Raw genomic sequence first — 27,794 nt, 5'->3', positions numbered from 1 at the left:
ATTAATTTCAAATTATAAACTTAAAATTAGGGTTCCCAATTTTACAAGGAAATACTTCCTTAATCTCGTGATCTTAAATAAATTAGGAGACAAGTTATGTCATAACGCATTAATTTTGACATCGATCCGTATTTTGGTTTTTTTTTAAAAAAAGACGTAATTGAGCACCTTCGTTAGGGGTAGAAACGTAACTTACTCCGCCTCGTTCCTGCCGAGTTCTCGGACCACTTTTTTTCTCTATATAAAATACTTGATTCCTTATAAACTTTCTAAAACTAAAGTACATTCTCTCTTCAAATTGAACTTTTTCTCCATTAAAAATTTCTCTGCAATTTTTTTTTTTTTTACAGTTTTGAGAAGAAAGCAAAAGCTATGTGTGGTGGTGCAATTATCTCCGATTTGGTACCTCCTAGCCGGATTTCTCGCCGGTTAACCGCCGATTTTCTATGGGGTACATCCGATCTGAACAAGAAGAAAAACCCTAGTAATTACCACTCAAAGCCCTTGAGGTCTAAGTTTGTTGACCTTGAAGATAAATTTGAAGCTGACTTTCAGCACTTCAAGGATTACTCTGATGATGATGAGGATGTCAAGGCCTTCGGTACTTTCTCTTCTCTCATCTGTTTTTTTTTTCAGCTTCTAGTAGGTAGGAATTCCTTTTAGCTTTTGAAAATGTTACCATGATTTTCTGAAACTGGTTGTTTTATTTGCGTGTTTAAATACGTTTTATGCTTTAAAAATCACCTCGAAATGATTTGATTCAATGAAATTAGGAAAGATTTTGGGTCTTACCTAACACGCCTGAGTTGGTTAGTGTTGCGTGGTTCATTTGTAGAGCTTAATTTAGTTTGAGTATTTTGGTGTTGAATATACTGATTTAGGTGATTTGGGGTTTAAAATTGCGGTTTCGATTGATTTTTTCCCCTTTTTAGTATGTGAATATACATTTAAGAGGAGAAAAAAGATTACTTTTGGGTATAGTATGTTTGCGAATTGTAAAAAGGGGAGAAAGATGCTATTTTTCTTCCTAATTAATGGAGGAAGGAACATTTAAGATAACAGATGATCCTAAGTAATTTATGCAATTGTGGATTGTGGTTGGTGTTCAAACAAAGTTAGATTTTTGGGCCTCCTTAAAGTTTCCTGTAGCCTCGGTTCTCATCTTATCAGAGGGTTTGTTAGCGCCAGATGAAAGAATTTGGTCAGCTTTTTATAATTCTGTTTGATATGATAAACCCAAGATTGCGAGAGATCTAGTTTTTTGGATCATAGATTCCTAATTAGGACTCAATTTGACTGTAAAGTGGTCATTTATATAGCAGATTTTCTAGATGATGAACTCTGATTCTCTAGATGATAAACTTTCTATCTCCAGAGGATTTGCTACATGATGTTGATAGCAAAAATAGAAGTAATTTGGCGTAAATAACAGCAGAGAACATATTATTGCATGTGTTTTGAAAGATAAGTAATCTCTAGTACTAGTGAGATAAGAGAACCTGCCTTGCATGAGTGCTCTATGTTTCTCACTTTCGTGGTATCTGATCTGTCATTCTATCTGATTGATTGTTCCGAATTTGGGTGCTATTATGACTGACTGAGATGGTTAATTCATTTTATTTCTAAAGGCTCCAAATCTGTGAGATCTGTTGATTCAAACTGTGATGCTGACAGATCCTCCAAGAGAAAGAGGAAGAATCAGTACCGGGGGATCAGACAGCGTCCTTGGGGTAAGTGGGCAGCTGAAATACGTGATCCAAGGAAAGGGATTCGAGTCTGGCTTGGAACTTTCAATTCTGCTGAAGAAGCAGCCAGAGCTTATGATGTTGAGGCGCGAAGGATCAGAGGCAAGAAAGCTAAGGTGAACTTTCCTGATGAAGCTCCAGTGTCTGTTTCTAGACGTGTTGTTAAGCAAAATCCCCAGGAGGCACTTCGTGAGGAAACCCTGAACACAGTTCAGCCCGACATGACTTATATTAATAACCTGGATGGTGGATCTGATGAATCGTTCAGCTTTTTCGAAGAGAAACCAGCAACAAAGCAGTACAGCTATGAGAACGTGTGTTTTACTGCTGGAGATATGGGACTGGGCTCAGTTTCCCCTTCAGCTGGTACAAATGTTTACTTCAGCTCTGATGAAGGAAGTAACACTTTTGACTGCTCTGATTTCGGTTGGGGTGAACCGTGTGCAAGGACTCCAGAGATCTCATCTGTTCTGTCAGAAGTTCTTGAAACCAATGAGACTCATTTTGATGAAGATGCCAGACCAGAGAAAAAACTGAAGTCCTGTTCCAGCACTTCATTGACAGATGACGGTAACACTGTGAACACGCTATCTGAAGAGCTATCGGCTTTTGAATCCCAGATGAAGTTCTTGCAGATCCCATATCTTGAGGGAAATGGGGATGCATCAGTTGATGCCTTCCTCAATACAAGTGCAATTCAGGATGGTGGAAACGCCATGGACCTCTGGTTCTTCGATGATGTACCTTCTTTAATGGGAGGCGCCTACTAAGCTCTGCATAAACGTCTTCCCTTGCTAAGTTTTGTAAATAACGCTTCATTTGAGTGAAGTTTGCGTTTGCGTTTACGTTATCTCCAAACTAAGACTAATATGTATTGTATTAATTTATTCAAAATTTTACTCGTTTGATAAATGTATGTATGTATGTATCCTTGCTTTCATTAGTCTTTATTCAAAATTTTACTCGTTTGATAAATGTATGTATGTATGTATCCTTGCTTTCATTAGTCGATGGCCTACAGTCACAAAGCATATGCTGCGTTGGCGAAGGTAAAACTAACCTAACTTGATGAATGAGAGATTTTGAATTTAGCATTTTACTGATACGTGATGATTAACTAAATTGTAGTATTGTTTAATTTACAATTGTAAGTTGCGTGATCGATCATTCTGTTAAAAATCTTGTGCTTATGCTTATCAGAAAGAGTCATTTAATTAGATAGAGGCTAGCCTGTCACAAGCTTTTGTGCATTATTGATCAATAATGTCAATTTTCCAGAATCTGTGGCACATACCAAAAATGATTTATTAAATTCTCTGCATGATATACTTTCATTTTTAATTTTTCTTTTTTATTCTTAATAAAATTATTTATAGTTATAAATTTTACATGTCTTATCTTTTCTTTTTAAATTCGATGTTTAATCGAAATTACTTTATTATATAAATTGAGACGAAAGACGTATTATTAAGTGGAATACGTACTTCCCTTTGAGATCATAAAGAGTTGTGCCAACTCCAGGAAAGACCCGACTTATTTTAATTTATCTTATTTAATTATTTAGCATTTGAAACTTGTTACTCTCGACTAATTTAAAATGGGATCATCTAGAATTCATTACAAATAAAAGTTCTCTCTGTTGTTGAGTTAGAGGCGGAGCTAGAAATTTTTGAGGAATCAAATATAAATAAGTAAACACGAAGAAATAAGAGATTTAACTCCAGCTATATATGTATATATTAAAAATAATACTCCCTCCGTTTCACAAAGAATGACCTCCTTTCCTTTTTAGTCAGTTTAAAAAAGAATGACCTCTTTCCTTTTTTGGTAACATTTTACTTTTTGCTTTCCACGTGGCATGTTTAAGACCACAAGATTAAGGGCAATTTTGTACATTTGACATAACTTTAATTTAGGACCACAAGATTCAAAAGTCTTCTTTATTTACTTAAACTCCGTGCCAACTCAAACCAGGTCATTCTTTGTGAAACGGAGGGCGTAGTAATTAATATTTGATCTTATCTCATATGATAATGATAATATGTGAGGGTAAATGAGACAATTTATCCATAGGGGTATAATTGGAAAGGGGGAAAGGCGGCTTGTGGCTAGTGGTGATAGTGGGGTCCAATTTGTTTGGAGATGTGCCCCAAGTGGAAGGTTCAGATCATTAATTTTTTTTTATTTAATTTCGTGTTTGATATTTGTATTAGAGCTCAATTATTTTAAATTCGCGTGACTTAGGATCCTATTTAGCGGAAACACTCCAAAGTCCCTACTAAAGATTGTTTCATACCCAAAATTTTAAATTTAAGATCTCTAATTAAGAAAAGAACAGTCGCATCCGCTAGTGCATCACTGCTTACTTTATTCATTTGGTGGATTAGACTGAGAAAAGGTATGTTTTTTTTTAATTGGTAACAAAAAAGGTGTCTTATTTGTTGTCATGGAGGAATGAATATTACTTCCATTCTTATCTTACCATACGGAGTATGTCGACATATAATTTTCATTTTTTAATTTGTCTTAGTAAATAATACTCCATCTAGGGGTGTTCACGGTTTGGATAAAAACCGATCCAAACCGAAAAACTAAATCAAATCAATAAATTAAAACCGATTTTATTTGGGTTTGATTTGGTTTGGTTTTAGATTTTTGAAAACCGATAGTATTTGGTTTGATTATGGTTTTATTAAAAAAAATCCGAAGAAATAACCAAACCGAATCGATGAATTATATACATATATTTTATTAATATACATACTTAATATATTATTTTTATAAACAATTTTAAAGATCTTATACATATTTTCATTAAAATTTCTTTATAATTTACTTATTAAAAGCAAAAATGCCCAAGATGAAACATTTATCTTATTGATTTCATGTATATGAGTGTCTATGACAATTCATTGTGGGACTGAAAATGTTATTGTCTCTTCCTTCTAGGCCAATATAGTGAATTTTAAAGTTTTATTGATAGTAAATTTAGTGATCGAAAGTTCAGTAATTTAAGTCATTCTAACTATTTTTCGTTTTGAATGGATTGTTGTCACTTTTTTCACATTTTAAATGAATTGTTTCTTTTATTTTTGTGTATGGTTAATAATCGAATAACCGAACCGAACCAAACCAAAACCGATAATCACCAAACCGATAAATGTATATTATATTTGGTTTGGTTTGGTTTTGATAATTTTAAAACCGATTAAGTTGATTTGGTTTTGGTTTTGACCAATAACCGATCCAAACCAACCCGTGAACACCCCTAACTCCAACTGTTCCAATTTATGTGATTTACTTTCCTTTTTAGTCAGTTTAAAAAATATGACACATTTCTATATTATGTAACTTTTCAATTATAAAATGTCTATTTTATCCTTAATGAAATAGTTTACAGCCACACAAATTTCTATCATTCATTTTGGACCACAAGTTTTAAAAGTCTTCTCTTTTTTCTTAAACTGCGTGTCGAGTCAAACTACCTCACATAAAATGGGACGGTAGGAAGTATAATATAATATTTTAATTTAAAATAATTTAATTTTAATTTCTTATGTATTCTTAATGAAATTATTTTATAGTTATGGAGATACTTATGATTTATTTATGTGTAAATTTTAAAAAGATATCTTATAAAAATATGCACAATCAAACACCGATATTTTCTTTTCCGACTTTTTCATAATGAGAAAAGTTAGGAAAGTAATCTATCTAGATGTGGTGTTGAGTTTGAATTTTGAATATTAAAAAAATTTCTATTGATAATATTATTCTTAAATGGAGTCTACAATGCTCTAATTTAAATTTAATTAGAGCTTTAATATAAGTTCGAACATTCGATCGATTATAAAAATTTCCAAGAGAAGTCTTGATTATCCGCGAAGTGTTCTGTTGATCAACAGAAAAATAAATCCGCCCAGCAGGAATCAACCCCACATGTACTTGGACCAAAGTTCTTCAGGGTCCTTCTTTGCCATTGAATTAACAATTCAATTCATCAAGTATTGAAAACAGGTTAAATTTGGTATAGACGGTTAGTTTTATTTTTGAATTATTGATCGTTTTAAAATTTATTTTTTATTTGATTAATTAAACTTAGATACATTTAAATTTACTAGATGACATAATAAATGATTTCAAACTCTTGTAAAAATATGAGACTCTTAATAAAAAGATTGAGAGAAAAGTTGAAAACACCTCTAAATTTACCCTAATCTGCCACATAATGTAACAAGTGATCTCAAACTCTTGTAAGAACATGTGACTCTGAATAAAAGACTGAGAGAAGTATGAAAAACACCTTAAACTTAGCGAGAATTTAGAAGTATATTTCACCCATATTTACGAGATGAAAATATATTTAAGTTCAATTAATCAAGTAAATAAGTGTTTTAATATTAATAATAATTTAAAAATAAAATCAATAATTCACACTAAATTTAGAAATACTTTAAATACTTCTGTTCGGCGATTAAAATAAAACGCAAGGAGTATTACCTACTCCATGCCCTCATCAACCATTAGACAAGAGTTTCATGTGAGGTGTTTTTTTCCCCTCATAAATTACATAATTTTGAATATAAAAAAATTTAATACCTCACATTATATTTTTTAACGAACGAGGAATTCAGATAAATCCCTCTCACATTCTAAATTCGTTGCGAGTTAGACTAAAATGTGAGATCCCAAATAAATTAAACAATGCACCACTAATAGTATCAATGAAAGAGAGCCATACTAGCCGGATATCCCCAGCCATCAAAATCTTCTATAAAAAGCCTAATAACACCATAATATGAGATTAATTAAATTAATTTCATCTACTAATTTTTAATTTGTCTAATAAATTACCTCTCTCTTTGTAAACTTGTAACAGTCGCATTCTGGTGGTGTCCCCCGCCTTACAATATATTCAGACGTTTAGCATCACCTCAATTACGGTTGTTACAAATTAAAAAAATAAAAAAATTAGGAAAAGAAAAAGAAAAAAAATTAAGTTACTAATTAAGAGTTTTGTTTTTTTTTAATTCAAATCATTTGTGTTTTTTTCATTAATTGATTGATAATGGGTTTTCTTCACAAGCTATGGGACGACACACTTGCCGGCCCGGCACCGGAATCGGGTTTAGGAAAACTCCGCAAGTACAATTCGTTCGCCGGACGCTCTACCTGCAGTGCTCCGCCGTCTCCCACCAAGCTTGGCCTTCACCATCACGGCGGTGGCGGCGGCGCTAGCGACGATCTGATGCCGGTTTCCCGGAGCATTACGATACTCCGTAGCAACTCAACTTGTGGCCGTTCTGGCAATTCTACGCCGGATTCTGGATCTGGTCCATCTTCTCCGGCGTTTTCTAGCGCTCCAAATTCCCCATTTGCACGTTAGTCCTCTTTCCACAATTAATTCTACTTTCTTCCCTCTTATTTTATTTTTAACCTCCGCTACGAAATATCATAAACATGTCTTTTAACTTAAAGATCTTTAATTTTGAACGTACATAAGTTGAACAAATAGACACACTATTTTACGTGAACATATATAGATTAATTGAGTGTATCTCACCTAAGCTATCATTTAAAAGGCATATACTTATTTAATTTTATACAAAAATATTTACTTGCTCATATTTAATTTTTTTTAAAAAAATATAAATATCAGCTAAAATCAAATTAATATATATATATATATATCGTTCTTATATTTGTTCCTTGATCCTAATTCTTTGAATATTTCTCAAAGGATTTAGACATAAAATTTACTCAATTTATGCTTGAAATCTATAATAGGAGACAATTTGTTAACGATAAATATATGAATGACTCTAAATTATAGTTGAGGTTAACATTAAAATATTTTGTATACTAATTATAGAAGCAAATATGATACTTTTTTTAATAAAATAAAATCTGAGGTGTTAGATGTTTGATAATTTAATTCTTTTTTTTGACGTTTGGATTTTTGTATAGCAAGTACACCACGGAGGAATTACAGGAAGCAACTAAAGGGAAAAGCGAATATGGAACCTTCTTCTGCCAACTATGATTGGTAATTTTTTTAATCGTTCGCTTGTGCGGATTAATAATCTATTTATTTATTAACTCAGTCATTTAATCCATCCAAAGTCAATTCAATCCGCGCATTTTTTTTTTTGCGTAACTTAATAATTGACTCTTTATATTTGCAGGATTGTGCTGAGTGCTTGGGATCGTTGACCAGGGAAACAGAAAAACAAACAAACTATTTTTGTGTGAAGAAATGACTGCTGCAATGGTGTATAATTATTACTAATATGTACATATTAATTAGTGTATATAACCAAAATAATAATAAGAAGGTTCCAGAGTAGTGAAGGAATCTCTTGCAACAAATAGATGATGATTATGTTAATAATATCAGGGAGAGAGAAACTACAAGTAGGAGATTTTAACTAATTTTTTTCTTATAAACTGCTTCCTCCATCTGTTTGGAGTGATGCTTTTTTAATTTTTTGTTTTTATAATATGGTTGTGAGTTTGATGTACTCCACCTTAATAATGCTCTTTCAATAAATACTTGAATGAAGCTCTAAGTTAGTTAATATATTGGTGTAATTATCTTCTTCTTCTTTTTTTTGTTGTGTATATAACATGGAGTGTAGTTCTTATGAATGGTTTGATGGACAAATTTGAGCAAGTTATTCAATGATAACTAACATGGGTTGTGGTGGAATAGTTGAGATCCTTTCTCTCTAATTAAGGTGTCAAGTTTGAACCCTTGAGAATGAAATGCGTAGATTCAAATTGAGTTAGACCCCAATACATGTATCAAACACAGAGTGGGAAGCTAAAAAGAAAAACATTATTCAACAAGGGTACATTTGAGACCAAATTTAAGCAATGTGCAAATTTGTTCTTAGTTTGCATAATTGAGAGGCAAATTTAAGCCACCCCACCAATGATAAAGGCACGTTTATGATTAAAAAAAATCAACGAAGGGCAAAGTTATTTTATATTATATAGTTGAAAGACATCTTTTTTTTTTCTTTTTTTTTAATTACAAACGAAAGATACAGAGTTGAATTACTAAAAATGGAAAAGGCTTAAATATATCACCGAGCTTTAACAAAAGGTTCATCTATGCCATCTTTACAAGTTTGGCTCATATATGTCATCTCCATTTGAGAAAAGGTTCATCCATGTCATTTTTTGTTGACTAAAAATAGTTTCCGTTTTGCAAAATCTTTTTTTACACGTGGTCAATTATAATACGGCCACGTCATTCATTAAAATCATTTTTTTTAAAAAGAGAAAAGGTTCAAATTTTTTGTCGAACTTTGAAAAAAGGCTCATCTATGCCATCCATTAAAAGTTTAGTTCATTTATGCCATTTCACTTGACAAATTTTGGCATGGATGAGTCTTTTCTCAAACAAAAATGGCATGAGTTGTTGGGGTTTATTTGCCCTGATTTCTTACCATAAATAGGTTTTAATATTTTGAGTAGTCCTTTTCCTGTAGGAAAGGTTTTAGAACTCTATAAATATAGGCTTGTTCCTTCTAACTTAATCAACATTCACAATGTAGTCCTAGGGTTTTGAGAGTCGCGGTTATGGAGGAGAATTTTGTGTACCTCCTTGTATTCCGAGTGAATTGGTTGAGGTTGTTTCTCTCTATATTTTGTACTCTCATATTTATAGTGGATTGCTCATCTCCTTTGTGGACATAGGTCGATTGATCGAACCACGTTAAATCTGTCTCTTTTGATGTGTTTCTCATTTGTCTTCTTACTTGTGGTCTTTCGAGGTTTGCTTTGCTAGCTTCCGCATTACACCTGCTTATTTCGGTCCTAATATGAGCCAACTTTTTAACGGATAACATAAATGATCCTTTGTTAAAATTAGATGGCATATTTGAGCCTTTTCCTTACCAAAATTAATACTCCATTCGTCCCAGTTTGTCATTTTCGAAAAGAGATTTAAGGATGATACAAATAATACAGTTAAATAAGTTGGATACCGATGAAAGTCATCAATTGGGGATGTAGCTCAAATGGTAGAGCGCTCGCTTTGCATGCGAGAGGCACGGGGTTCGATCCCCCGCATCTCCATTAATTTTTTAGTACGTAGTTCTTTTTCAGATTTAACCCAAATTCGTTTCCATTTACATTTACATTTTATGTGTCTAATATGTCATTACATGTTAAAGTTTAGCTAAAAATAATTTTTTACATATATAACTTAAATTTGAAAAGTATACGGCCCTAGTTTCTTTATGTCTACAAGTTTGTAATTCAAGTGTTGGGAATTACCCACAGTCACTAATGTATTTTTGTAACGACATCATATTTGATCAGGTATAAGACATGAGTTTGACTAAATGGATTTAATAAATTCATTATTTATAAAATTATATGATATTTCAATGATATGACATGTCAATCAGGATTGAGAAAAATAATGAAAATCGAGTGATTTTATTATTTTTAAAAAACACAAAAATGGTATTTATAGACACAATATTTGAATGACCATCTAGAAAATTAACTCCATTTCTCACCTGTAATGAGGATTGATTTAGCTTGTAACACATACTTCCTTTACAATTGTGGATCTAGAGTGTAACACGTGATGAAATATAGGTGAGGAGAAACACTCTCAATTAATTAAATTCTTAATTGAAGACAAGTGAGACAATAATTTTTTTTTATTCTATTCGACTTACATAATCAATCAATATCGTTTCAAAAATATGTTTGACATGTATCTCTCTAGTACATGTACCATGGTTTAATTCTAGATATTTGTTACCTTTCCAATCTAGTTCATGAACTTCCATCTTCCCTAGTTCATGAACAAACTAAATAATACATATGAGAAATTAATTTCCTATACATATATCAAATACAATTCATGTATCACAAAATATATTTTTCCTAACATAGGGTTCATTTTATAACATGTAAAATTGGATCAAGTATGTTCACATGAATTTTCTTCTAACTTGAGGTGGTTATGAATAATATAGTATGCAAGGATATTTTATGAGTCCGGAGCTAAAAAGGTAAAAAAAATTGTCAAAAATTCTAAAAGGGCACATCAATTTTTTTTAAAACCAAAAGGGCAAAATCGCTCCTGACGAAGCGATTTCCCTCTGACACAATGACAAAAATCGCTGCTAGGGAAGCGATTTTGTAAAAAAAATAATTTTTTAATTAAAAATCGTTGCCACAGCAGCGATTTTAAATAAGAATTTTTTTTCCTTACACATCGTTGCAGGCAACGTTTTTCATGCCTAGTGCTATTATTTTCATGCCTATTGTTAATTATTAATAATATAAAAGTGATAAACAAGACGGACAATATACTCAATAAAATTGTTGAAGCATGAGGAAAATTGAACTATATATCATAAATAATAATAAAAGAATATTAAATTTTATTGTTGTCGAACGATTTTCATGAGCGATTTTCTTCTGACAAAAGTTGTCGTACGATTTTCAGGAGCGATTTTCTTTTGACAAAAGTTGTCGTACGATTAAAAAAAATAAAAATCGTTGCTAAGATCGCTGCCTTAGCAGCGATTTTCTCAAAAAAAAAAAATCTTTTTTTCTTGATTTTGGTTAAGAATTAAAAAATAAATAAAATAAAATTCAAATTTAATATTCTTTTATTATTATTTATGATATATAATTCAATTTTTCTCATGCTTCAACAATTTTTTTGAGTATACTGTCCGTCTTGTTTATTATTTTTATATTATTAATAATTAACAATAGGCATGAAAATAATAGCACTAGGCATGAAAAACACTGCCCCTGCAGCGATGTGTAAGGAAAAAAAAATTCTGATTTAAAATCGCTGCCACAACAGCGATTTTTAATAAAATTTAATATTTTTTTAGCAGCAATTTTTAATAAAAAAATAAAAATAAAATTTACAAAATCGTTGCCCTAGTAGCGATTTTTAATACAATTTTTTTTTAATACAAAATCGCTGCCCTAGCAGTGAAAATAAAAAAAATAAAAAAATTTTAAAAATTGTGTCAGAGGGAAATTGCTTCGTCAGGAGCGATTTTGTCCTTTTGGTTTTAAAAAATTTGATGTGCCCTTTTAGAATTTTTGACAATTTTTTTTACCCTTTTGACTCCGAACTCGATATTTTATCTTATGTATTTGCATTACTTGAATTTAACAAGCTCCTCTAATACTTCTCTAGATCATAAATTTAGTGACATAAACCATGCCCAATGCATAAGTTTAGTGGCAAAAGTTATGCCACATAATATAAGTTTAGTGACCAACTTATGCCCCAAGAAAAGTTTTAAAGAAGTCTTGCCCTACAAATCGGATACCACAAAACTTATGCCCCATGAAGCAAAATGAGCTAAATCATATAAAATCTGTTGACTCACAAACTTTCATTAAATGTGCAATAAAAGTAAAAATAAAAGATCACAAACAAAAATTAAAGATCACCATGAAATAAGAGTAACGTGGTGGGATTAATAAACATTAGAAGTCTTTTCATATCGAAAAATTACCTAACTACACAACTTATTTTACCATATTCTTTAAAACTCCCTACCATTTGAAAAAATTACAAAAATCCCAAGTCTCTCCTATTCTCGGGTTCATCACTTTACGCAATATATCGGTCGTATACGTCACTTTACGCAATATATCAGTTGGATACATCACTTTACGCCGTGTATCGGGACACATACGATGTACCGCGAAGTTGAGTGATGAATCCGAAACTGAGACACGATATATCAGAACGTTGCGTGATGTATTCAAAATGGGGACATTTTGAGATGTATACGAATTCTACCAAATTAAAGAGATTTTTGTAATTTGAAAAAGAATAGAGATAAATGTAATTTGCTCTTTTTAACGCCGTGGAATTTGTGAAAAATCCCCTTGTTATATATGGATGGGACATGTACATCAAAGAGGTCCAGGTCCATTTATCTAGATCAACGAACCAACTGGATCGATCCGGCCCCATGATCGATCCGGCCCCATTCTACCTTGCCGAGAATCCCTCCCAACACAACAACAGCAACACCCCCTCTTACGTAGACTAATCCCAACCCTCCACGTGTCATCATCCCAATATCCTCTCCTCCCTCCCTTCCCCATTGCTACGTACCTGAGAATTGAACGTTTAACTTGATCACCACAAAAGCAATACAAAAGTCACCATTGTTGATAATCACGAGGTGAACGAGGAGGAGGAGATTTAACACTCCTCCTCATCCATCAACCATCGTCACAACACCCATATTCGTATTATAAAAGGGAAGGATAATGTCGTACCCATCGTCTCATATGGCAAATGAAAGAATCAATTCATTAATCATACCGTCTGCGGAGCAATTTCGAAGGGTGCGGCAATCAAAAGGAAACCAGGAGCTGAATGATGAGTTGAAAATAAAAGCAAATGAACTCGAAAAGCTGTTCGCAGAGCATCAATTGCGCACTCCTACGTCAGCTGGAAATTATCAATCTAATTATTTTACTAGAAGCAAAACTAGTAGGCATGGTCACATGCAAAGCTGGCCATCAGCTATTGACAATACCGGCGGTGCCTTTCTGGAGGATCAAGTATTTGACAATGATAGTATTAATATAGACAAAAAAAATTCTGATCATGAGTTAATTGGTTTTGCGGGTTCTCCGGGGAAATTCTATGATATGTATATGCAGAAAAGGGATGCGAAACTTAGGGATGAATGGAATACTAAAGGAGCGGAGAAGGAAGCGAAGCTGAGGGCTATGGAGGATTGTCTTGAGAGGAGTACAGCTCAAATGAAGACTATTGAGAGACGCAGATCGTTTAACTCCGGCTCAATTTTTAGCAGAGATCAGGTATAATTCTAGTTCCTTTAGTTTACTTACTAATTGATGTAATAATCAGCTGAGGGTTTATCGGAAATAGTTAGGCTTTCTACTTGTCAAGGAAGGAGATAAGGTATGCGTACGCTCTATCCTCTCTAGACCATATTTGTGGGATACACTGGTTATGTTGTTTTTTTCCGTTATTGTATACATGCTGCAATTAGCTGAGCAAATAACCTCTTTACCTCTCAAAAGTAGGAGTACCGTCTGCGTACACTCTATCCTTTTCAGACCCTATTTGTGGGATTACACTTGATTTGCGTTGTTGTTGTATAGATGTAATAATTTACTGAGGGTTTATCGAAAGTAACCTCTGTACCAAGGTCTACGTACACTTTACCCTTCCCAGACCCCATTTGTTGGATTACACTGGGTATGTTATTGTTGTTGTTGTTGTTGTTGTATAGATTCAACAATTTTCACTCACAGTATGTAGGCATTTCTGTTTCTTGTTAAATCCTAGAGTTGATTAGGTTATTTTTTTTCCTTTAATCTTGTCACGAATATTGAATAAAGTTAATTCCATTTGACAGCAACAATCAGTACTCTTTCAGCAATGTGATGATAGAGAAGATATGTCTGAATTCATGAATCAGAAGAGGAATGATGTACTCAGGTCTTCTAGTGAAACATCTTTGGAAGAAGTTTCTAAGCATACTACTACTCCGAGGAAGAAACAAAATTTACCAATCAAACCTTCGTCCAAACCTCGGAACATAGTAGCATCTGTTCTGAGGTCTCCTATGAAGGTTTCTAGTAGTCCTTCCAGTCGGCAAAGATCTCAAGCTGAAAGTCCACTTGCACAATCCGTTCCAAACTTGTCTTACATGAGAAAGGAAAATGCTGAGCCTTATTCTCCAGCTGGTAAAACAACTCCTCGTGCACCTTATTCGCGTAGCAAATTACTGCACTCACAGTCCTTAAGAAAAAGCTCTGCTATGAATTCTGAGGGTGTTATGTTGGCACCTCTCAAATTTGACAAAGACAAAATGGAACAAAGTCCTAAGTGTGTAATGTCAGCACCTCCTAAATCTGTGAAGGACAAGATGGGACAGAGTCTCAGTGATAAATTTTCCAATATTTCGGATACAAAGACTTCACTAAAGAAGGGAAAAGATGCTGATTTCAGTTCAAGAGGTGGTTTGACTGAGACAACAAGGGGTTCTAACATTGCATCTACGTTTACGCACAACGATGATGAGGATGTTGATGACATGGAATTGGATTCTGGGGACTCAATGGGTAGAGATGTGGATGAATTTGAGAACATGATATCTGCAGTTGAGGAAAATTTTGATATTGGGGCACCAAGACCGAGTCATAAGATGGAGAAGAAAAATCCTGGACCAGAAAATAGACGTTTACTGAGATCACTTTCTCAAGTTTGCTATGCTTCGGAAGCCGGATATTCACCTTCTTCTGTGCCTTCCAACTTCCTAAATAGTCCTGTCTCACAGACTCATGAGATGTCTGATGTTGATGCTTTAGACTCTCCTGTGGGAAGTCCTACATCCTGGGATTCACATTTTCTGAGTTCAACACAGGCGAATGGTGCTACTAGAACGAGGAAGAAATGGGGAACGACAGGTCAGAATCCAATCAATATCATAAAATCTTCTCAAAGTCTTTCACGGAAGGATAAGACCAGAGGATTTAAGCGATTACTAAAGTTTGGGAGGAAAAACCCTGATGCAGATAGTCTGGTTAAAGACTGGATTGCTGCAACTTCCTCTAAAGGAGATGATTGCACAAGAAATGGACATGATAGTCACCATTGCTCTAATGATAGCTTATATGAGGATGTGCTTTTAAACGAACGAGGTAAGATATGATGTTTCCTTTTGATTGATATTCAATGGCTCCCCGAAAATTGATTAAACTTCAGTTGTTAATTGTTTTGAATCGGACTTATCTGAATAATAACAAACAACTGTTGCAATTGTTTGTTGGTATACTTGAAGCCATGTAGATGTAAATGAGCATCTTTGGGAAGGTTAAGCTAATGTTTTTTTTCTATTTTATTTTGCTTATGAGTACACCTTTTCATGTGATCTTATTATTCAGTAATCCTTAACAACTTTTGGTCTGAAGCTCATTGATTTTAATTAACTGACTCAATGTACTTTATTTCTGGCAATTCAATCCTTGCACAGGTCTATTCCGGCACCTCCAGCTAACTTCAAACCGAGGGAGAATCATTTATCAGGAAGCTCAATAAAGGGTGAACATTTAGAATATAATTGGTGTTTTTCAACTTATTTTTCTGTGTTTTCTGTTTAATCCTATAAATTCCACCATTAGAAGAAACAAAAGAGTAGGAGCCTCCATCGGCGTAGTTGACACTTAGCTTCAAAACCTTAAAATAACCAATTGTGCACAGCAGCTCTCATTTTTTTATGCAACTATCTATATACTTCCTGAGTCAAAGTGTACTCCCCTATCTATTACTTCTTCTGTTTCAATTTGTTTGACTTACTTTCTTTTTAGTCCGTTTCAAAAAGGAAGCATCTTTCCTTTTTTGACAACTCTTTAGTTTCAATGACATGTTTAAGACCACAAGATTAAAGGACATTTAGTATATTTATCTTTAGTTTAAAACCACCAAGATTTAGAAGTTTCTTTACTTTCTTAAGCTCCATGTTAAGATAAACAAACAAATTGAAACGAAGGGAGAAGCATAAGAAGTACAGTTGTTTCATCATCATCTTATATGTCTTTCTTATTAGCCAATGCCTTAAAGATGTATTACATTGATCAACAATGAAGCAGTATATCATCAGATATTTAACAAATCTTGAACTTTTCAATATTTTGTATTGCACAAATCAGTTTGAAGCTGGTACAAGTTTTTGTGCTTCAGTAATTCAAGTATTTACATGTTAACTTTAATTTATTTACCATTTCACAGCTCCAAGATCATTCTTTTCTTTGTCGTCATTCAGAAGCAAAGGAAAGGACTCGAAGCCAAGATAAGTCCCTCGAAGGACAAAGGTTCCAGCGATATGTAAAACACATGGAATTGTCTTGATGACACACATTTTCAAATCATAGTATTTTTTTCAGCCAGAGCTTGAGGTATGTGTGTGCTATGTACAGCCTATAATCATCTAAATACACTTTATTCTTGTACATGTATAGTACGTATCATTGGGCTCGTTAGGCCTTGCTTGTGCTTTATTTCTTGTTGTTTCGGTATATAAGATTGTTTATTGCCTTGAGAGAACAGTTCCCTCTGGCTTAATGTTAATGTAATATTGACAGTTAGACCATTCTTCAACTTCAATGTAATACGTACTATACATGTATAGTACGTATCAAAGCTTGATTTTTGTAAATATCAGAAGTTGGGTTTATGTTCAGTATTGAGCTACTTTATTCACGAGTAATTGTAGATCTAATATTTCATGTACATGAAGAGAATGGTGGCTAAAGACTATATTGAATTAACGAGGACTTACCTGAACTCAACGTAACATGAGATTTGAATGCAGGAATTGGCGGGAGAATTAAGCTGGAGAGCTAGAGCACATGCAAAATTCTTGAAAGATCAAAGTTTCAAATAACTCAGCATGTGCCCTGCTTCTCCAGCTTAAATAATCGTCCACCTAACTATGACGAATCATCTGAACACTCCTGAATAGCACGAAACAAGTGTAGCTGATTCCAACTAAGTAGGGATCAACGCGTCTATTATTTGCTTTAGAGAAGCATATTATGCTGGAAATGACACATCTATATGAAAGTACTTATATATATAGGATTATACTTCACAAAAACGAATCCCATAAGGAATACTTTGTAATAGTACTTTTCTGATTAGATGGTGGTTGATGATCTTGTGCTGATTTTGCTTGGGAAATATACTAGGCAAATGTAGTGTATTTTAATCAATTATGCAGAAAAGGCCAAAGGAGAAATGAATATTTTGCTATGGTGACTGTTGAAGTTGGCAGCCAAAAAGGAAATCCATATATAATGAGATTTCTCGACCAAATGTAACCTAATTAAAGAGTAGAAAGGCAAGGCAGGCCACCCACCTTATGGGTCTTAAAAAAGTTGTAGTAGTCCTCTTCCAAAGAAATCTTAGATGAAGGAATCATGTGACGCGACTTTATTTATTGTTCACGTGTGATTTATATTAAATTTGATTAACGGTCTATTCTACTTTCTCTACGTTCTTGATAGTGGTCTTCTACTTTCTCTACGTTCTTGATAGTAGTCTTTGTTTCGGTTAAGGTTTTCAGAGGCACGTTTAGATCCAAAACGTTGAAGGGAAAAGCTACTAAAAGAAAGACATAGGATAAACTCATGTGAGTTTAGAAATTCTCAGCAAGTTAGAATAAGTACAATATTTTATAAACATATTAGAGGAGTATGTGCCCTTCTTAAGGGAATTCTAATTATGATCAAGTTCTTGACAAGTAATTTATAATTATTCAATTTAATTAAAAATTATGTTGAGGTAATAGTGCGTTGTGTAATTCCTTCAAAATAATAAAATATCAAATAACGGATTTTAAGGGAAGCCGTAAACCAAGTCTCGTATAACGCATTAAAAAGTGTGTTTTTGTGAACTTTGTTTTTGTACATTAATTTGGTCCATTTGGTTTTTAATCACATCATTTAGGTTCCGAATTCTAACCATTCTGTCATCACGATTATTAGTTGCCATTAATATCAATCATTGTCACATCTACCATCTCCATCATTATAATTATATCCATTGCTATCATCATTGACACCCCACCACCACTATCAATTACTATTACTGTTGTGGTCGATCCCTACAACCAATCACCTCCACCATCACAACTAGCAACATCACTAACACATCTTCAATCACCACATATTCATTTGACTAACACTGCCGTCAATATTTTTTTTAAATCAAGTAATAATTTTATTTTATTAAATCTATATATATTTAATATTCAATTACTTTTTATTTGAATGGAATACATTTACAGATAAATAAGTTACCCATATTCAAATGTTGAAAAATAAACCTCTCAATTATTCAATGTTCAAAACTGAAAATAATATCTTAATCATTCATATTTAGACATCTTACTGTTAATGAAAACAAATAAAGCCAAAGTATTACTACAACTACAAACCATCTAAATTTAGCGTTGGACACCAGAACTAGCACCACCACCACAATTTTTATTTTTTTTTTAAATCCAAAATTCTCACTCCTTAGTCTAGTACTTGTGATTTGTGAAGAGGGGTAAACATTTACCTGACTCCATGTATGCCGATCCCAATTCCCATTCATTACAAGCATCATTTTGCTGAAACTGATCGGAGTTCACGAGAGGACCATACAAAATCAAAATTCGAAGATCGAAAGTACAGCAGTTCACCAAACAAAGGGTAACTTGATAATTCTTTCAATTTATTTATGTAAATGTGTTTGTTTGCCTATTATGTTCTCATAAAATTTCTGCAGTACGTTTAGGTCACTTCAATTTTGTGATGATTATTCCCAGGAAGCTTTTTTATAACACTCAGATTTGATTTTTTTCAGTTAGATTGCATAATTGTCTTGGTTGTAGATATGACTAGTATGCAAAATTTTGTGTTTTCATTGAAGTCAGTCTAAGTGCTACTAAAATGAAGATTTATCCTAAATTTCCCTAATGAACTAATTATTTAGTACTAGAATGAAATTCACCTCAGTTAATTCCACGGGATACCTGTCACTGTCACCTCCCACCAACAAGTATTTTTGTTGGAGTTTGAACTTGGGACTTCATGGTTCTCAGCACACTTCATTGACCATTAGGTCATAACCTTTAGATGTTAGAATGAAATTCACTTTAATAGAGCTGAATGGTATATCCAACAAATTCACAGTTGGGGATAGTTGATCGGTTGGGCAGCTCTTAGAGAAAAGTTCAACGAGGAAGAATCTATTTTATGAAAACCTCTAAGAGCTTCAACATTGGATGGATTGTTTATTGAAATTGGCTAGTTCAAACTTGTTAATATTGCATTGCAGTTGATGTTATTTTTTTTAACAGAAAAGGGTCAAATATGTCCTTGACGTATTGAAAATTGCTCAAAAATGCCCTTGTGGCACCTATTGAATTAAATTTTCCTTTGATGTTATTTTTAGGCTTAAAATTGTACCCCCATTAATGACACAATTATATGACTTCAAGCTCCTGTCCACGCTACTAGAATATGAATAGAACTTGTAAATACAGACAAGATCATTTGATCCCAATTTGTAAAACACTTCATTTGATCATTTCCTAGCATTCTTGGGAGTAGTACTAGAATCATACAATGGAATACTCACTTCACCCCGATTTGTTTTGTCACTTTTTTCTTTAGATGATGGTATACAAATTAATTGAAAATGGGAGGTGAAAAAATGATTTTATTGCTTAGCAGTTAGCTATGTTAATTTAAAACGAGTTTTTGTGTAGAGGATGTCCTACATCCTTCACAAATTTTGAATACTGCACTTGGATGATTTTTTGAAACTTCATGCTCAAAGCGAAAATGGATCTCAGGAACAATTATCACTTCTACCACAACCCTTCATTCGCATTGAACACGGAAGAAGCAAGAAATGGCAGAAGAAGTGAGCAACAAACAGGTCATTCTGAAACACTATGTCACCAGTTACCTTAAGGAATCGGACATGGAATTCAAAAGTACCACCATTAAATTGAATGTTCCAGAAGGTTCTAATGCTATGGTTTTGAAGAATCTTTTCTTGTCATGTGACCCTTACATGCGTAACCGCATGAAGAAATTTGAGGGGGGCTATGTTGAGTCCTTCACTCCTGGCTCTCCTATCACGGGATATGGAGTGGCTAAAGTTTTGGAGTCTGGTGATTCGAACTTCCAGAAAGGTGACTTAGTTTTGGGAAGGACTGGATGGGAGGAGTATAGTATTGTAACAGCTACTCCGACTCTGTTTAAAATTCGTGACAAGGATGTGCCTATTTCCTACTATACAGGAATCCTCGGTATGCCTGGTCTGACTGCTTATGCTGGTTTTTACGAGGTTTGCTCTCCTAAAAAGGGAGAAACTGTCTTTGTTTCAGCTGCTTCCGGAGCAGTTGGTCAGCTTGTTGGGCAATTTGCAAAGATGTTGGGTTGCTATGTTGTTGGTAGTGCTGGAAGTAAAGAAAAGGTTGATCGGTTGAAGAGCACGTTTGGTTTTGATGAAGCTTTTAACTACAAAGAGGAGCAGGATTTGGACGTGGCTTTGAAGAGGCACTTCCCTGATGGAATTGACATCTACTTTGAGAATGTTGGAGGGAAGATGCTTGATGCAGTTCTTCTGAATATGAAAATCCATGGTCGTATTGCTGTGTGTGGGATGATCTCACAATACAACCTTGAGCAGACTGAAGGAGTGCACAACTTGTTCTGTCTCATCTCAAAACGAATCCGCATGGAAGGATTTCTTGTCTTTGATTACTATCATCTTTATCCTAAATATTTGGAAATGATCATTCCGCAAATCAAGGCTGGTAAGGTTGTGTACGTGGAAGACGTAGCTGAAGGACTCGAAAGTGCTCCGAGTGCTCTAGTTGGTCTCTTCTCTGGTCGCAATATTGGAAAGCAAGTTGTGATGGTTTCGCGTGAATGAATGGTAGTACTAATTGTTTAGATGGTGGTTGATGTGCCAGTTCTTGTAAATAAAGCTCTGTTGCAGATTTAGTAGAGTTATTTGTGTTTATGGTGGGGTATTTCGGCAACAACCTCTCTAGCTTCACAAGGTAGTAGGAAGGTTTGCGTACATTCTATCCGACCTCACTCATGGGATTTCACTGGCTATGTTGTTGTATTTGTATTTATAATTAGGGAACGTTTTGATTTCATGATTTTGCTTAATGCATTTTTTCTTTTTTTGATAATATGCTTAATGCATATATATATGGCATATATATATGTTGTCTGCTTCAAGCAGAATACTCGCCCCTCCNCCCCCCCCCCCCCCCCCCACTTCTCTCATATAGACGCTCAATTTCAATCTTCCAAGAACCTCAAATTTTAACTTAAAAAACTTTTTTTTTTCAAACTTCAATTACTTATTTGTTCAAATGGAGCCTAAACATTCCACATGAGTAATTAATAAACAAACAACATACCTAGAAATCCATAAGTGGGATTTGGGGAGGGTAGAGTGTACACAAATTTATCACTACCTCGTGAAGAGAGAAAAATTGTTTTCGAATAAACAATGAAATATGTTTGTTTTTTACTTCTTTTTTTTGGTACAAATATGTCTTTTTTTAAAAAAAAAAAACATTGTAAAATATGTTGAGTGAAGTTACGTTGATACCTTACCTCATCTTTGTTTGCCGAAATTTTACTACTAATAACAAACAAAAACTTTGTAAAATTAGTGATAATACCACATTCCAAATTAAAACATCAATAAGAGGGTATTTTAAACCAAATCATAAACACCCTAAGTAGGATTATTAAAAATTTAAAATCTAAATAATCATTCATAGAGATGATTTGATATGTGAGATATTATTTTATTCATCATTTATACTAAATTAAATATTTCATATAAAAAATATAATAAAATAATCTCACAAAATACTCCGACCCATGAAATACTTGTGAAGACGGGTATTTACCCGATTCCCTGAATCCGATCCCAATTCCCATTCATTACAACCGTCATTTCGCTGAAACCGATCGGAGTTCACGAGAGGATCATACAAAATAGGAAACCGGCGATCGGAAGTTCGACAGATCAACCAACAAAGGCTGCACCGACGCGTATGATAGGTGCGTAATTTGATATACGCACATAATTCTCTCAATTTATTTATGTAAAATATGCTTGTTTTCCTTTTGTGTTCTCATGCAATTCCCTCAGTTTAGGTTACTTTCATTTTGTGATGAATATCCGCGACATTTGATAGGAAACTTATTTTAATCGGATTTTAGCTCAGATTTGATATGTCCGGTTAGATTGCATAACGGTCTTAGGCTCTTAGCTGTAAAGTATGCAAAATTCTGTGTTTCCACTACTAAAATGAAAAAATATCCTAAAATTGCCCAAATGAGCAAATTATTTAGTATTAGAATGAAATGCGCCTGAATAGAGCTGAATTGTGTATTCGACAAATTCACAGTCGGCTCCAGCTGATGTGGGATTGAGGTATAGTTGATGATTGAGCAGCTCTTTAGAGTAAGAAGTTCACGGGGAAGGCGTTGCGGGAAAAATCTTTTCTATGAAGATCTGTGCTTCAACATTGGATGGACCCATGAGACCCTCTATATTGTCTGTTGAAATTGGTTACTTGAGCAATGCATTGTTGTTGATGTTATTGTTTTAATAGGTAAGGTAGCAAACTTTTGCATTGATCAGGGCATAATACATAAGTTAATATCATTTGTGGGCCTGTGTTATATAGAGCAGGAATGAGATGAATACCACTAGAATATGGTTGGACTCTAGAGGCTGACTGAACCTAAAGATATGTAGTGCTAAATTGATTGAAAATCATTTGCTTCTTTTTGCATTCTTCACATTTGAATGGCTCTAATTGATGCACTATTTTGTCTTCGTTGCCATACTAGGATCAAGTTTTCTATTCATCATCTGAAGCTCTATAACTCGAGCACTTGGGTTCATCTATCTTGGAGTTGGTACTTTTCATGGCGATTCTTTCTTGCACTGAAGAACTTGTACATTGAATAGTGATTTAAGGAAGTCGTGCATGCTTTACAATTTTTGAGTGACGCACTTGGTGCAAACATAAATTTTCTGAAACATATGCTTAAAGTCTAAATCAGATCTCAGACTAATTATCAAACAAGATCAAAATAGTAAAAACTTCCGAATACGAGTTAAAAAGCTGTAGTGTGTAGAAGACAAACTTTGAGATAAACAACTTAATTAATAAAGATACTCTCTTTGTCTCTCTCACCCTCTCACTCATATACACCCTTAAGTAGGCAGTGAGCTGAGAACTCTATGAGTATACAAGTAAACTAGGAACTTTGTGTCCAATAAGTCTTGATCCAAGGTTTTGGAAGTAGCAGCCGAAAAGCATGGAAAATTTGTAGTTTCTATGTATTCAAACTATATGTTTGTTAACGTCTACCTTTTTCTGGTTGCTTGTAGTTGTTCGCTTGTTTAAGGAAGATGGTGAAGTTGACTATGATTGCTCGTGTAACGGATGGCCTTCCATTAGCTGAGGGGCTGGATGATAGCCGTGATGTTCCAGATGCTGATTACTACAAACAGCAAGTCAAGTCCTTATTCAAGAACCTCTCTATGGGCCATAATGAGGCATCAAGGATGTCCATTGAAAGTGGACCTTACATTTTCCAGTATCCTCTTATTGTTTCCATATTGTTTTTATTTACAGTACTATTTACATCTCTTCGGATGCTAAATGGAAATTTCTGTAAATAATTAGTAATAACTTCTTTGTTCAACAAGATGACTGCAAGATAAGTAAGTTCATGCACTTACTGGTCTTTTCCTAATAGCCTCACTGAGTTACCTATGCTCAAACTATGATTCCTCGATTTTCCTCTCTAGGAAAGAAAAAGCTTTCTTTACAAACTTGGTGAATCTTTCTTCTTTTAGTTTCGGGGCGGGGGCGGAGTTGTTAGGAACTTCTCGAACATTCAGTTGGCCCTCTTTCTGCTCTTCTGCCAACTTGTAATAAGTCATCATCGCAATTCTATGTGGAAACAGTCTACAGAGTTTTTCAACTTGAAGATTCCATTTAGGATGCCTATCAAAAGAAGCAAAATCTGTATTGTAGTTTTATTTTTGTAATTTAAAGAAAACTCTATGATGGACTCTGTTATTCTTATTGTTGTGAGTTTCCGGGAAAACTAGGATCAGGTACTAAACAATTAATGAGGTTTCCTCCAGCTTAATTCTTTTGATAAGTGAAATTCCCATATTGGATGTATATACATATGCTGATAAATATGGATGATGCAGTTAAAAATAAAACCAACAAAAGGAACAAAAAAGAAGTTTGTCGATATCGCTTATGCAGATCTAGTTCTTTTGTCTGCTTAGTAGCTTCTCCACTTGATATGCATTTACTATGTTTTATAAGCACTTGTTACTAATTCTTTTCTGGATTTATGGATAGCACCAAAGGACAAGGGAGGCGTAGTCTAGTGGAAAGGGCGTCCAACTTTAATCATGAGCTTAGAGGTTCGGGTCACCAAGGGAGCACTGTGGGAACCACTCTTTATATCCTGGGATGGAGGATTGGGAGTTATAATACCCAAAAGAAAATAACCAAGAGAATAATAAATATCACCAAGCTTCTATTAAAATTTAGGACCATCAGAATGTGAAATCTTTGGGATGATGTGGATTGTGACTTTCCAAGTTTTCTCTATTGCTGCTGCTATTTCATTTGCTTACTTTCTAAATCACCACTAGCTCTACTTTGTGTCCTCTCAACCCAATTGTAAATGTGCCTTATGGGAAATGTGAATGTACTGTTCTCTTAACCCAAGTTCTCAGCTATATCGTTGAAGGGCGCGTTTGCTATCTGACAATGTGTGATCGCTCTTATCCAAAGAAACTTGCCTTTCAGTACCTAGAAGACCTTAAGACTGAGTTTGAGCGTGTCAATGGAAGTCAAATTGAAACTGCTGCTAGACCTTATGCCTTTATCAAATTTGGTAAGCATTTTCCTTTACACTATCCTTTTTCAATTTTCCAATTTCCTTTTGTTAAAAACTAATTTTCTGTTCTTCCAATATATTATTTTCCCTATTTTTAAAAGATACATTCATACAGAAGACGAAGAAACTGTACCAGGATACCAGAACTCAACGCAATGTTGCAAAGTTGAATGATGAACTTTATGAAGTTCATCAGATAATGACTCGAAATGTACAAGAAGTTCTTGGTGTTGGTGAAAAATTGGACCGTAAGTTTCTCATTCCAACATTTTTCTGAGCTCTTTATCAGTAAATCTTTTGCAAATTCATTTAAAATGATTGGTATGTTTCATGTCAGCCTGTTGAATTCTAGAATACGATATGAAGTGCTCCAACTTAACCCCCCCACACACACACTCACAGATTAAGAAACGACCCATACATTTTTAGTTAGGATTGCTTAGGTCAGAATTGAGCTCCTTATACCTGGAGAAACTTAGTATCATCTAGTGCATGTAAGTTATAAAGATGATCTGTCTACTAGAAGCTGGTGGCAACTATGCACTTGTATGCCTCTTTTTGTTGTATGATTCGAAGGTGTAACATGTGGTAGTTGTGAGATGAGATTTTATCTTGAAAGTGTTTATACTAAGAAAAAGTAGATTTTGGATCAAATGCTGAGACAAGCTATACTGCTTGTGCAAAATGCTGCAGCATATACCTGTGCACAGATAAAATTAAGCGCTGAGTCAGTTGTGATATGAATTTCCAACCACTGGTGACTCATAGCTTTGATATAGATCGACAATTATACTCTAATAATATGGTTGCCCTTCTGTTTTCACCCTTCTTGTGCATTGATTTAGTATCATGTTTTTTTCACGGTTAGTGACCTGATTGTTTAAACATCAAATTCTGCAGAGGTCAGTCAGATGTCCAGCCGTTTGACATCAGAATCCCGCATATATGCTGATAAGGCGAGAGATTTGAATCGTCAGGTTAGTGTCATTCGTTTTTCAAGATGATGCACTTAAATTCTTGTGTGGTATTGTTACTTCTACCTTTTGAGTGTCGGGAATGCGAAGTGGTGCCGTACACAGATCTGAGGGAACATGAAATTTGCTGTTCATTCTCTTAAGTTCTCCTGCGCTTGCATGTTCCTTTTTTGGGGGGTGGTAGAAAATTATATAAGCTGCTCAAACAATGTTCATTGGCATTTTTAAAACCTACCATGTATCAAGATTTTGTTGAAGATTATAGAGCTTGACTGGTTCTGCTGAGTGCTGACAGTGTGAGAATGTTTTCTATTCTTGAAGAGATACTTGATTAAACACCCAAGGGTGTGGTTTAGTGGTCAATGAGGTGGGTTGAGAACCGTGAGGTCTCAAGTTCAAATCCATGGTGGACTATTTGTGCTTAAGGCTATGATAAATCAACATGTGAATGGGCTTGTTCTAGGCTGGGGTGTCTTAGACCCAGACACTAACGAAGATGAGCAACCATGGTATCAGATGGGCTGGGCTTTCTTTCACTCTTTTTCTCGTTATGTACATGCATTTAGTCTGATGTTTGAACTTAAATCTGTTTGGTGACTGATCCATTTCTTCATGACTCAAGGCTCTGATACGGAAGTGGGCTCCCGTTGCTATTGTCATTGGAGTTGTTAGTCTCCTCTTCTGGGCTAAAAACAAGATTTGGTGATGCTGCCATCAAATGTACAGCTTAGAAATGATGTTACTCCAGCATCAGACAGTGGGCAACTGACATGACCACAGTGGCCTTTGTTTTCTGCGGATGGGGAGACTCAAGACATGCCAGTTTGATAATGTAGAACAGGGGATGTGAACCATGACGACTGAGTGTCGCTAATACTTGAGAAATGATATTTAATATGAATCGCTCAGCATGTATTTTTCTTAGTACTCATCAACAAAACTTGCCTTCCAATAGGTATTTGTAATTCTGAAATGCCGTTTTAGCTACTTTAGTATATGTTTGTAAATTACAGTGGTAGCCTTATTGTCTACTATTTTGATTCGTTCCGGTGAACGGGTAGAAGTGCATAACATGAATTCTGAATATAAAGAGTTTGGGACTTCCCGACCAAATTAGACCTGTCAATCCAAACCTCAGGCAAAACCAATCGGAAGTTTGCTAGCTTTCAAATTGTCTGAAGTTTCAAGCTCAACTTAAAATTTGTATCTCTGGCTTTTGCAACTTTAAACTAGGATATTTTTTTTCAGTTTTCTGAAGTTGATCTTAAAGTAGTCAAATTCACAATATTTAAAAAAAACTTGGGGTCATTTGGTAGAGAGAATAAGAAAAAAAATTGTACACACATCACCTTTGTGTAATAATATAGTATACCTTTGTGTATGCCTATTATTTACTACTTCCTCGGTCCCTAATTATTTGTCCACTTTTGAATTGACTCATCTATTAAGAAAACAATTATTGACATAGTGAATTTACCAATTTACCCCTGTTAATTATGAAGTGAATGAATTAAAAATTTAAGATTTTCAAGAAATTCTA

At 34.3% G+C, this 27,794-nt stretch overlaps 5 protein-coding genes and 1 non-coding gene across 7 annotated transcripts; all 6 read left to right on the top strand.

Annotated features, from left to right (window-relative positions):
• The first annotated feature begins 249 nt into the window (after window positions 1–249).
• LOC125872233 (ethylene-responsive transcription factor RAP2-12-like) lies at window positions 250–2,655 on the top strand. Its single transcript, XM_049552949.1, has 2 exons — window positions 250–601; window positions 1,629–2,655. Exons 1-2 carry the CDS (start codon window positions 373–375, stop codon window positions 2,513–2,515), a joined length of 1,116 nt encoding a protein of 371 aa, XP_049408906.1. The 5' UTR covers window positions 250–372; the 3' UTR covers window positions 2,516–2,655.
• Window positions 2,656–6,552: 3,897 nt separating this feature from the next.
• Window positions 6,553–8,339, top strand: LOC125875205 (dormancy-associated protein homolog 4). Its single transcript, XM_049556304.1, has 3 exons — window positions 6,553–7,126; window positions 7,713–7,791; window positions 7,931–8,339. Exons 1-3 carry the CDS (start codon window positions 6,814–6,816, stop codon window positions 7,956–7,958), a joined length of 420 nt encoding a protein of 139 aa, XP_049412261.1. The 5' UTR covers window positions 6,553–6,813; the 3' UTR covers window positions 7,959–8,339.
• A 1,418-nt stretch (window positions 8,340–9,757) lies between these two features.
• On the top strand, window positions 9,758–9,830 carry TRNAA-UGC (transfer RNA alanine (anticodon UGC)). Its single transcript has one exon. It is a non-coding gene; the product is annotated as a tRNA-Ala (tRNA).
• A 2,960-nt stretch (window positions 9,831–12,790) lies between these two features.
• LOC125875279 (uncharacterized) lies at window positions 12,791–16,894 on the top strand. The gene is made up of 4 exons (XM_049556382.1): window positions 12,791–13,592; window positions 14,156–15,443; window positions 15,760–15,843; window positions 16,531–16,894. The coding sequence occupies exons 1-4, from the start codon at window positions 13,032–13,034 to the stop codon at window positions 16,593–16,595; spliced, it is 1,998 nt and encodes a 665-aa protein (XP_049412339.1). The 5' UTR covers window positions 12,791–13,031; the 3' UTR covers window positions 16,596–16,894.
• A 1,941-nt stretch (window positions 16,895–18,835) lies between these two features.
• Window positions 18,836–21,427, top strand: LOC125872496 (2-alkenal reductase (NADP(+)-dependent)). The gene is made up of 2 exons (XM_049553234.1): window positions 18,836–18,998; window positions 20,147–21,427. Exon 2 carries the CDS (start codon window positions 20,206–20,208, stop codon window positions 21,235–21,237), a length of 1,032 nt encoding a protein of 343 aa, XP_049409191.1. The 5' UTR covers window positions 18,836–18,998; window positions 20,147–20,205; the 3' UTR covers window positions 21,238–21,427.
• A 784-nt stretch (window positions 21,428–22,211) lies between these two features.
• Window positions 22,212–27,280, top strand: LOC125872499 (25.3 kDa vesicle transport protein). Of its 2 annotated transcripts, XM_049553238.1 has the most exons (7): window positions 22,237–22,394; window positions 23,193–23,261; window positions 23,740–23,948; window positions 25,117–25,277; window positions 25,382–25,528; window positions 26,181–26,257; window positions 26,877–27,280. In XM_049553238.1, the coding sequence occupies exons 3-7, from the start codon at window positions 23,761–23,763 to the stop codon at window positions 26,958–26,960; spliced, it is 657 nt and encodes a 218-aa protein (XP_049409195.1). In that variant the 5' UTR covers window positions 22,237–22,394; window positions 23,193–23,261; window positions 23,740–23,760; the 3' UTR covers window positions 26,961–27,280. The 2 variants fall into 2 exon arrangements, with proteins under 2 accessions (XP_049409194.1, XP_049409195.1); XM_049553237.1 differs by lacking the exon at window positions 23,193–23,261 and having other exon boundaries at window positions 22,212–22,394.
• Window positions 27,281–27,794: the final 514 nt, after the last annotated feature.

Source organism: Solanum stenotomum, chromosome 8 (assembly GCF_019186545.1).
Source record: "Solanum stenotomum isolate F172 chromosome 8, ASM1918654v1, whole genome shotgun sequence".
Classification (NCBI taxonomy): Eukaryota; Viridiplantae; Streptophyta; class Magnoliopsida; order Solanales; family Solanaceae; genus Solanum; species Solanum stenotomum.
The sequence above is the reverse complement of the archived record's forward strand: the minus strand, read 5'-3'. Positions and strand labels throughout refer to the sequence as shown.